The sequence below is a fragment of the Perna viridis genome, chromosome 10 (genome assembly GCF_037379345.1).
Source record: "Perna viridis isolate PV_CMFRI_1.1 ecotype Kerala chromosome 10, ASM3737934v1, whole genome shotgun sequence".
Taxonomy (NCBI): Eukaryota; Metazoa; Mollusca; class Bivalvia; order Mytilida; family Mytilidae; genus Perna; species Perna viridis.
In genome coordinates, this window is record NC_142454.1 from 33,055,632 (window position 1) to 33,067,621 (window position 11,990).

Genomic DNA, 11,990 nt, shown 5'->3' on the forward strand with positions numbered 1-11,990 from the left:
AATATGACCACGCCTTAAATTACAATCAAATGGACCTTAACCATCGATTCATTATGATTGTAGGTTTATTGTAGTACGATTTTTTTGACTGAGTTTGGTATGAGGATAGAATCTTGAAGATTTTGAAAACCCCTACTCAACTAGTGGGCGGTTTTAATATTGGAATCACATTATCCGTCCTTCCGAATATCGGCATAATTATCTCCAAATGACCGGATTGAATTCAAATTTTGTATGTGGCTTTTCACATAAATGTGGCATACAATGTACATAGTACGCAATTTTTGTTGCTGTCCAGTATGAGATACGATTACGTATCCCCCCTACAATACGATTTTTTTTTTTTTTTGGGGGGGGGGGGTAATCGTATCTCGTCCAATATCAGTGGGGTAACTATACTTAGCTATACAACGTGTGCAACTTAATGTTTTCTTGTTTCAATACACTTGTGTGTTTCAATATAGACCAGAAAGAGTCAGACCAGGAGATGATCGTGACCGATATCAAGATTTGGGCTGAACATCAAATTATTGAGACTACTATAACATAAATTAGTATTCTGGCATCAATGTCACATAATTATGAATGTTGTACGAAATGCGTACATCTCGAGAAATACATGTAAAATGCTGTGACAACTCGGATTCTTATACATTGTCAAGTTTATTCCTTCAAGTACACACTTTTTTTTCTGATGTATAAAACGTGAAAGGTCAAACGCCCCCCCCCTCTTTTTTTAAATGATCGATACATCAAAATGCGTGGTCAAGTATTTGTATGGTCTGTTTAATCTCTAATTACCTATGGTTTAATTGTTAATCTACGCTCGCCTTTGGTAATACGTATTTTTATCCAAACAATGAGAAATTTGAATTATGATGTAATCCCCGAGGTCAAAGATGTCATAGATAATCTAGCCAATGAGACTGTTCCTTTCTTGTTGTTATGAACATAATTTTGTTCGCTAGTGATTCAGATTGTATAAATAAAGTGGGAAACTTTCTCCATTGATTCTATTACTTAACAGGTCACTGAAATACCAAGAACGAAAATGAGGGAAATTGTACATTTACAAGCCGGACAGTGCGGAAACCAAATTGGAGCCAAGGTAAATGTTTGATTACGGTATATTTAATGAGTAGTGTGCCTAACACGTGTACATACATTCCATGTTCCACCCGAAACTTAACAGTGGGGGATTTTGCATTTTGCTGTTAAATCGTGTTTTACTCAAATGTGTTTTTTTTTCTTCTCACTCAATTTCTATATATTTAAAGGAGTTTTGTACATCTACATTTTACAGCCCTTTATCATGGCTATGCACCGTGTATTACACAATCCAATAAACTGATTTTGAATAATTTGTTACTGCTTGCCAAAGGTCCCTTTCTCACGGAGGCCTTTTCTCCGAATTGTCAAATGACTTCATGTTGGCCATTTTGTTTTTCCACGACAAAAAAAATGCATCGCAAGAAATTAGAAGTATATATTTATATATATTTAGAAATAAAAAAATACAAACAACGATTACTGAGAAAAAAAAAACGTGGGATGAAACTGAAGGTCTGAGTCGATTACTGCATATGGACCAAGGACATTGTTATTTTATTATTTCCCTTATTTTACCCTGAATTTTGAATGTTTAAAAACCGGCTCGATGCGGTTTATCTAGGTCATATATGTGCAAATATAAGTGTATAGAGGATATGATCGGACGATAGACACGGTGATTCATATTATACATGTTTTGAACAAACTTGTAAGAGATAGGGGTGTTGAAAGGGTCGGAACACCCCGTTTTTGTTAATTTCGTGCAATTTGGACAAATTGAACAAATAATAAGGCTGGAACCCCCTTTTTTAATGTCTGAATCCACCCCAGGAGTAACACTTTAATTTCATTGTACCTTACAAGGGGACCTTGTACCTTTGAAAGGTATTGGAATTAAACATAATGCATTTCATGATTCATTGGGATGACTTTATTAAAGTATGGATCGAAAAAATAGCACCCTTCCAATTCAGGGTTTTGAGTCCACCCTCGCTGCCTCAAACCCATGACATCATTCATTCATATTTAGCGGGCATCGTCCAAGGATGAAAAAATAAGGAATCTAGAAAATATAAATTATGTGGTAAAGGAAATTGAAAATGGATGGTATTGGATTTTGTTGTCTATATATATTGAAAGGTTTTAAGAAGAAACATAGATGATTTTATAATATAAAAGATAATTTTAATCATTATATAAGCACGAAATTGTAAATAAGTCATGGTTAATTACCTTGGATATTCAACAATATACGCAGTACTGGGCGTTAATATCGCTTAGTTATGCAGTATCAACATGGTTATCAGAAAAAGTCATTTGCATGAGAAAACATACTAAGATTGTTTTTTTTTTATTACGGTAGAAAGTGACAAACAGTAAAAGTCAATTTGCACCATTTTACATGTCTGGCTTCAGTGTAAATTATGCTTCATTTATCATTCAGTGGTAACCAGCAAACAAACTTGTCGTCATGTTCATAAATAATCGGATCAATTACTTAAATGCACTGGGGTAGATTGTTTCAGCTAGTGTATTAAACACCCAATCAAGAAATTCAAAATTGTTATTGAAGTATTAAATTTCCAAAAAAAACTTTAAGCTGCTAACATTTCCCTTTTGATGCCAAAGAATAATCGATCGTAGCCAGGTGACTTTGAATCCGGAACTTTATTTAATTCTTTTATTATAATAAGTACCATTCCGTATATAAGTTAGACACTGCTAAGATAGAGGTGACTCATGGTATAGAAAAACCCATAGACTTAGGTCTTCATATGCTATGTTTTGTATATATGTAACCATAGAACTTCCTGTACATATTTAGAAAATCTTACAAAATATCGCCCACTAAAATTAACCAAATCATGAATGATTAACCTAGCAAAGCGCCAATGTCATATACAATCTAAATATTTTTATTAATGACAAACTAAGACTGGTGATGTGGTCTGAAAATGTTTCTGATTAAGGAATAAAAATGATTTTTGTGTTGTTTTTTTTTTATATGCACGAATCATCTACAGTCTGATTTTTATAAAGACTTCTACTTGACAGATGAACACTAAACAGTTATATTGTCAAATAACGTTCAAAGGGTCTTCTTCAGGATTGGTATTTGGATTTGGGGGGATTTTTGTTCGCAAAATAACAATATTACAGGGCACCTCCAATTTCTTTACGTCTAACACATTTATTGTCTAGGTACGTATTGTATATGGTCCAATTTCTTTAGATGTTTTTGGTATCGGTAAAACAGCCTTTTCATCCCAATTGGGGGGTGGGGGTGGGGGTGGGGTGTGGCTTTTACATATTTACCATATCCATTCTCGTTATATTGTATCCAGCAAGTTATGTTGTATATATGTTGAATGTTGACATTCTCTGTATATTTTGTATTGTTTTCTTGCAATGATCTACATTACATTATTATTATAAATATTTTTATTGGTACATTTACTTTGAGGAAAATACTTACTTTTTTTAGGTCTGAGGATTCCAGAATAATGCACAGGTTAATAACAGTGTGAAGACACTTTTTAGATCAAAGACTGTTTACAGTTGGATAACACCTGATCACATAAAGTCCCCTTTTTATAGATTGAATGTTGTGAGAATTTTAGCTGAAAATTTAGTTCTTATTTATTAAAGATAAAGGCATTTTTTGTTTTACTTTCACAATAAGTGGTTACAAGTACACACACTAAGTTTTCCACTCAGTCACTGAATGTCGATAGCTGCGAAAAACGGTCACTGAATGTCGATAGCTGCGAAAAAAACAGTCACTGAATGTCGATAGCTGCGAAAAACGGTCACTGAATATCGATACATGCATACATTCATAGACACAGTCAATGAATTTAGATACATGCATACAGTACATTCATACCTCGGTCAATCACACCTTTTAAACGTTCGGATTCTCTCTCATTCATTTTAAACAATATAATTTGAAGAAGATTAAACGGAAAAGGCCGAAACTTATGATTATCAGTACATGTATCTAATTCAAGATAATACATTTTTTCTTTTAGTTCTGGGAAGTAATCTCAGATGAGCACGGTATTGACCCCACAGGAACTTATCATGGAGATTCCGACTTACAGTTAGAGAGAATCAACGTCTACTACAATGAGGCTACAGGTACATTTGTACTTAATTAAACAGTTTTGTCAACACTACAACAACTTCCTCCTTTAACTATTTGACATTTACTTCACTCCTTTTGTGAATTGTTGAAGTGAGTGGAGGTCAATGCAGTATTGCACAAGGAAGGTTGTAAGCAATATTTATTTGTATGATGCCGACCTTAAAATTTGCTGTTTATGGACCTACTCATTTAAGACCTACCTTGTCAATTTTTTTTCACGGTCCTTTCCAAGACATTTTTTATTATATTTTAGCACATTGGCTTCACTTTTTGGCAGTTTTCAGGGGAAAAACATCGACCTATCTATTTGCATCGAAAATTGTAATTCGATAAACAGCAAACCAACATTGTTTTACTGATGGCCTGATACAACTGTTGCCATGCTTCTACTTGAAAAGTGGGGACTAAGCTAAGTGTTGAGAAGACTTCTTACTCCTGTATACATGTACAAGTATAATTGATATTTTGATGGAAGCAAAGCAGATGTGATGTTTCTTTGTGATTGAAAAATAAATTTTGACTGGACACTACATTTTAATTTACTTTTCTAGGTGGCAAATATGTACCACGTGCTGTCTTGGTCGATTTGGAGCCTGGTACCATGGACTCTGTCAGATCTGGACCATTTGGTCAAATCTTCAGACCAGACAACTTCGTCTTTGGACAGAGTGGTGCTGGAAACAACTGGGCCAAGGGACACTACACAGAAGGTGCCGAACTTGTAGACTCTGTTCTCGATGTTGTCAGGAAGGAGTCTGAGAGTTGCGACTGTCTTCAGGGATTCCAGCTGACACACTCTCTTGGTGGTGGTACTGGATCTGGCATGGGAACACTCCTCATCTCCAAAATCCGTGAAGAATACCCAGACAGAATCATGAATACATTCTCAGTCGTCCCATCACCAAAGGTAAGTTAAAGACTTAAGCAGACATTTAGATTTAGATAAGGTTTTTGGGTTCACAAGAATAACTTCAATTGAAAATTGATTCATTTTAGAATTCATTACACAATGAAAAAAAAATGTTATCCCTTAACGATAAAACCGGAAGAGTATAGACTTTACACAACAGAAATTGATTCAACAGATTTAACACATTTATAATCAACTTCCTGTAAGCATATTTCAGAGGGCAATTATACCTGTTACTTTTTAATTTATCCTGGCTATTTATATACTATTATTTATACGCCATGCAAAATAATTGTGGGAGGTTTATAGCTTTCAATCTATGTCAGACCCTACTAATATGTTACTTGCTGGATTCTCATAAACTTTGTGCAGCGTTACAAATGTTGTTGTGCATCATATTGTCTGCAATTTCAATTTTGACAAGTTTTGTATAAGACATGGCTATGGACTTAGGCATCACATATGTTTGGTCTTAAAAGGAAATTCTGTATATATATTGAAAACTGACCAAGTATAACTGACATAACTAAGTTACATTTAATATTTTTAGGTATCCGATACTGTCGTAGAACCGTACAATGCCACCCTCTCAATCCATCAGCTCGTAGAGAACACAGACGAGACCTACTGTATTGACAACGAGGCTCTATACGACATCTGCTTTAGAACCTTGAAACTTACAACACCAACATACGGTGACCTCAACCATCTTGTATCAGCAACAATGTCCGGTGTAACAACTTGCCTCAGATTCCCAGGTCAGTTGAATGCTGATCTACGTAAACTGGCCGTCAACATGGTACCATTCCCACGTCTCCATTTCTTCATGCCAGGGTTCGCCCCCTTGACATCACGTGGTAGCCAGCAGTACAGAGCATTGACTGTTCCAGAACTTACCCAGCAGATGTTCGATTCTAAGAACATGATGGCTGCCTGTGACCCACGTCACGGTAGATATCTTACTGTTGCTTGTATGTTCAGAGGACGTATGTCTATGAAGGAAGTTGACGAACAGATGCTGAACGTACAAAACAAAAACAGCAGCTATTTCGTTGAATGGATTCCAAACAACGTCAAGACCGCCGTTTGCGATATCCCACCACGTGGTCTTAAGATGTCTGCCACCTTTATCGGTAACAGCACCGCAATCCAAGAATTGTTTAAGAGAATCTCTGAGCAATTCACCGCTATGTTCCGTCGTAAGGCTTTCTTACATTGGTATACTGGTGAGGGTATGGACGAAATGGAGTTCACCGAGGCAGAATCCAATATGAACGACTTGGTGTCTGAATACCAACAGTACCAGGATGCTACAGCTGAAGAAGAGGGAGAATTCGAGGAGGAAGGAGAGGAAGAAGATGCTTAAACTGCATCAGTGCAATAAACTTGCCTTGCAATCAATTTTATATTTCTACTTTTCGAACTCTTGAAATCCTACTTCTACATTTCCTGAACGTTTCTCGTGCTATTTTCTTGACAACTCATTTTCTACTTTTGTTGTAGGACAATACTCTCTAATTACTTGTTGTTATTGAAAAAAAAATGTTGTGTAGCTTGATCTACAATGAATATTAAACAAAATAACAAATTAATTATAGTTCTATTTCTTCCTCGAGATCTGTTTATTTCAAAAGCAAATTTCATAATAATTCGTGTAACTTATACATCGGCAACAAATTACGAAGCGTGAAAAATAGGACAAATCCAAATCATAATCATAATCGTAAAAAGGCAACTTTTACAAACAATTTGATCTTTGATGGTTATTTCTGGAGGTTATGAGGTATAAATACTTATGTAATGCAATGAAATATCTGCGTATTTTTTTTCTTCATGTGCCACACCTTATACACAGTTTGCCTGATTCTTAGACACAGAAATACATAGTTCCAACAATAAAAATATGTTCTCCACCAACAGTATATGGATACGTCTTTTAAGTCGTAAGACTCGCTTTTATATTTCAATTTGTTTGTTTCTTTCTCTAACAAAGTATCTACTTACTGTGTCCTTTCTAGGAGAGAAAGGACCGATAACTCTTGTTGGAATGGGTTTCGTGTCATCAATTAGCCCCCAATATCATTGCAAACAATTTCAAAACTTGATACAAAAGTTCACAATATTGTTTATTTTTTTTTGTGTAAAATTTCTGACGTTAATTTTACCCGACTAAAAATTATACCTGTTTTATTTTAATGAGAATCATTACACTAGTAATACCGTTGTGTGGTTTTGATGAATAATTCAGTGATTATTTCCCCTGATACAAGCTTCTTCAAAATTTTCTTAAATTAAGAAAGACTTAAGTGAACAGTTCTTATGCAAGTATCAAAGACAGTTTTATATAAATATATTTTATTTATTGCAATATAAATCTTATACAGGTAATGCAAATATACAGAACAAATAACAACGCAACCATGGCATATAAAAAAGATTACTAGCATGTAATCCTATGACCAAAGTGGACCATGCGTAATATTTTTTCCACAGCGGCCAAATTTTTAAGTACTTTCACCCCGCCGTATTGTTTGCTTCTGTCAGGAATTTCTGGCCTCTGTATGTCTGTTTATGTTACTTAAGTATAAAGGGACAACTTTCGCTGTACCTGTGTATAATGATGTTTTGGGGTCAGCTGTAGCCTGCCCTGTGGTGTGAGGGTTCCCCCGTCGTTCATCGAAAACCCATCGATGGCCTTGGGCTGACATTTTCATCCCGGTGGGGTTGTTGTCTATTTGACGGTCACCCTACCTATTCTCGTTATATCTTATTTTCGCAGTAGAAAGGAATAAAATCCTTATTAAATTCTGTATAATATTTTTTTTATATGTGTGGCGGTTGAAGGGCAAATGTCAGAACCAGTGTGAAGCTAGCAGTCAATACCAGTCAGCATGGAAGCTAGCCTTCAATGACTTAGCGGTCAATAATATTCATGAATATTCATAAGATTTGGGTGCGTTTAAACAATTTTTTTAAAATTTGAAATACGCGAATCGATTTCGCTATTCTTAATATTTTGCGTGCAGAAAATAAGAATAATGATAGAACATACGTCTAAGTCTGTATAGTAATTTTTAATGATGTTATGAAATATAAAAAAATAAGTTAAGTGTAAAAAACTAAGGTCTCGAAAACGCGATAGGGGTGGCTCCAGGATTTCAGGTTAGGGGCGTAAATAGAACGCTAAGTAAGAAAATTAGTATGTTGTTTAGAGTTTTTAAAAAGTTAAGATTTCAGACCAAAAAAAAAAAAATTACAAATTTTAGGGGTGTGTGGCCATCATGAATCAACACCCGTGCAGTTACTTTTTACAACATGTACATGTGCATTGTACTCTTACAATTTTCTTATAATCCTAAGAATTAAACTGTTAAGTATAATAAACAATAATCAATATCTTATTCGTTTTTAATGGTAATAAAAAAATACTTTGACCCTGGGAACTATGATAATTTCGCTTATTGTCTTCCTTGAAGGTCATTTTACTAATAGAAAAAAAAAACTCTGTCACTAATGATAAACTTCAAAATTTTTATAAAACTGTAAAAATTAGTTCGTATTAAAGACGTAGGCAAGCCGGTATTTTCAAGGTTTACAAATCTATTTCTCTTTGTACTCCCCCCCCCCACACACACACACGGGTTTGAAATGGGAGAAAGGGTAAATAACACCAACGTTGTGAAAAGTTTTAGATGTTATCTGAAAAGAAAAATGTCTAATGAATAAAATTTATGAGATAAAATGTTACATGTACTTGTTCAATAATATAAGGTATATAAAATTGCATGATAACTATTTAAATATGTAGACTATTCAAGATACTATCCAGCGCTATCAATAGCATTTCAAACTTTCCGTGGCACATGTATTGATAGCGAGGAAGAGATTTTGACAAAAGATACAAATTTGCTACCACAATAACTCATTGAGTATCCAGTTGAAATCTCGAGCATGACGAATATAATGTGTAGCTTTTTTCAATTCCTTTTTCTAATACAAACCTGTATATATTTTCTCGCAGTCAAAATAACGAATTGTTTCATACTGATATTAACGTTCAAGGGTAATAGTACGTGGGCTGAGATAACCGCCGTGCACCCCCCACTCTTCAACCAAAATATGATTTTCAGGTACCCTTATACCTCCCATTTCAGAATATTTTTGTCGCCAAAAAATTCACTGAAGCATTTTTGTATTTTTCGACTACTTTTTATACCTCGTTGTGGAAATTTTTTTTTAGTATTTTGATTCTACGAACTTCTTTCTTCAAAACGAAGTAAACGTACATATGTATGTATCATCATGTAGCCAAATGTCTCAGCTTTACAATGGTACCAATACTGTTGCAGTAACACTTAGGATTTTTGGGATAAAATGAATAAAATGTACTCCTACCTCGCCGAAAAATTGCTTAAATTGACTTATTTTTCAATGTCAAAACCCCTAGAGTATTTATACGTCAGTAAAAAAACGGTTTATTTGGTATTTTCTATTTAGTATTATCACAATTTGTACTTCTGGGATTCTTTTGATAAATTTTGCCGATTTTCGTAGTCAGAATTTATCTAAAAATGCAAAAAATGGGATTTTCGAATTTTCCGTAAAAGTCAGATAAATTATACTCTACAAGTTATTGCTTGACTGAAATGTCTCAAATTTGATATCAATCGATGGATAATTTTATTTTCTACATAAATTAACCACAAAAAAAATAATTTTCAAGAAAGATTTTTAAAAAAATGGTAAAAATATTACCCATACCCCTAGAAAACTGGTCACAGTATCAAACAGAATTCTCATTCACATCATACCAAGAGTGTATAACTCATATTTTAAGCATTCATAATTAAGATAAAGATGTATAAAACATATCTGATTAATTCAGGCGCTTAGTTTTTTCTATTAGGGTGACAATAACTATAAAATCATTTATGGAGCAACTCACCATTTTAATGAACCAAGCAATGCACAATTAAACGTTTTCCAGGCCATTTGGCGAAAGAATGGTACCCCCTAACCACTATAATCTGCCCCAATGGGGACGAAAAGGATCTTTTATAGCATACACGAATAGTACACAATGCATACATTGCATTTATTATGCAGATCTTGTATCAATCATATCGTCAAGCAAATTTGCTTTTATTGTCCCGAAGAAGACAGAATATTAAAAAAGAGGAAATTTAAGAATAAAACCGATTTTCAAGCATTTAAGAACGTAAATTGTATATTTCTGTTTAAGATATCACAGTTTTAACAACATTTGATTTTGTTTGCTATCATTATTTTTATACATATAAGGATAAGTATTCAAAGGCAGCTACGATGAATGACTAGCATACATGTATCCAACGCCATTTTAAAAATGCTAATCTAACATATACAAATTGTGGGTGTTTAACGGAAATTTAAGTGGGTATGAGGTACCATCCTTTCGCTTAAATGGCCTGGAATACGTTCAAGTATGCATTGTCTTGGCTCATTAGAAAGGTAAGTTGCTCCATAATTGTGTCTGAATACACAAAAGCTTGTTTGAAGTAGGATACTTGATAAACAATACCCATTACATGTGAGATGGAAGAAATTTTGAAATTCCGAAAATTCACCATTTTATGAAAAACTCATTATTGTCAGTTCAAACTGAAATATACTCGCCTGAAATGAGAGCATATGTTTAATACATCGATATTTAAAACACAAGTACCCAACATGTCTTTTTTTGCATCGATTATATGCTTAAAATTAACATTTTGGTCCATGTTGATGTATTCTTCTCATGGGTAGGGGTGGCAATTTTTCACCTAATTGGTCTTGGAAAAGTTCAAATATTTATTACTAGGGCTCATCAGAAAGCTAAGACACTAAATAATTGTGTTTAAATATACAAAAGCTTGTTTGAAGTACGGTATTTGAAAAAAATTGACATTTATATGTGAAATTGAAGAAAATATTAAATTCCGAAAATTCCCCTTTTTATGAAAAATTCATTATTGTCACATTGAAACTGAAAAAATGGCGCCTGAAATGAGAAGATATGTTAGATACATCGCTAATTTAAACAAAAGAACCCAACATCTAATTGTACACCCTTTATTTGCTAAAAATTAACATTTAAATTCATGTTGAGGCATTTTTTCCATGGGTAGGAATGACATTTTCCCACCTAACATGACATGAAAAAGTTCAAATATTTATTGCGTACTCTCATTTGGAAGCTTATACATAATATTAATGTGCTGTATCACATAAAAGCTTGTTTATACTACGGAATTCTGAAAAAAAGACAATAATGGGTGATATAGAAGAAAATTCTGAAATTCTGAAATTCTGAAATTTCCCATTTTTCCGATTTTATAGTAGTTGTCACCCTAAAAGGAAAAACTAAGCACAATAACTAGTCAAGCAATAACTTGTAAAATAGAATTTATCTGACTTTTACGGAAAATTTGAAAATCCCATTTTTGGATTTTGGGATAAATTCTGGCTACGAAAATCGGCAAAATTCATCAAAAGAACCCTGGAATTATAAATTGTGATAATGCTAAACAGAAAATACCAAATAAACCATTTTATACTGAAGCATAGATAGTCTAGGGGTTTTGACATTGAAAAATATGCCAATTTTACCCCTAAACCCTAAGTGTTACCGCAACTGTTTTGGTGTCATTGTAAAGCTGAGACATTTGACTACATAATAATACCTCAATATGTTTAGTTTGTTTACACATGCTATCTCAGGAAGACTTAGACGGTCAAGCAATTGAGTCACAAAAATCTTGGCTTTTTGACCCAGTGGGGTACAAATATAGGGATATACTGGAAAAGAATCCGAGTATATTCTTTGGCGACAAATTGATTCGGTAATGGGAGGTAAAAAGGTAT

At 33.9% G+C, this 11,990-nt stretch overlaps 1 protein-coding gene across 2 annotated transcripts; it reads left to right on the top strand.

The window, feature by feature from the left end:
• The first annotated feature begins 921 nt into the window (after window positions 1-921).
• LOC148605469 (tubulin beta-4B chain-like) lies at window positions 922-6,700 on the top strand. Of its 2 annotated transcripts, XM_088548506.1 has the most exons (5): window positions 970-1,108; window positions 3,536-3,562; window positions 4,083-4,191; window positions 4,750-5,105; window positions 5,659-6,700. In XM_088548506.1, exons 4-5 carry the CDS (start codon window positions 4,800-4,802, stop codon window positions 6,472-6,474), a joined length of 1,122 nt encoding a protein of 373 aa, XP_088404632.1. In that variant the 5' UTR covers window positions 970-1,108; window positions 3,536-3,562; window positions 4,083-4,191; window positions 4,750-4,799; the 3' UTR covers window positions 6,475-6,700. The 2 variants fall into 2 exon arrangements, with proteins under 2 accessions (XP_088404631.1, XP_088404632.1); XM_088548505.1 differs by lacking the exon at window positions 3,536-3,562 and having other exon boundaries at window positions 922-1,108.
• Window positions 6,701-11,990: the final 5,290 nt, after the last annotated feature.

Excerpts from the sequence above, each read along its gene's own strand:
- LOC148605469 (XM_088548505.1), top strand. The coding sequence starts at position 1,052 with ATGAGGGAAATTGTACATTTACAAGCCGGACAGTGCGGAAACCAAATT. Across the intron at positions 4,192-4,749 it reads CTACTACAATGAGGCTACAG|GTGGCAAATATGTACCACGT; the intron begins GTACATTTGTAC and ends TTACTTTTCTAG. Across the intron at positions 5,106-5,658 it reads CAGTCGTCCCATCACCAAAG|GTATCCGATACTGTCGTAGA; the intron begins GTAAGTTAAAGA and ends TAATATTTTTAG.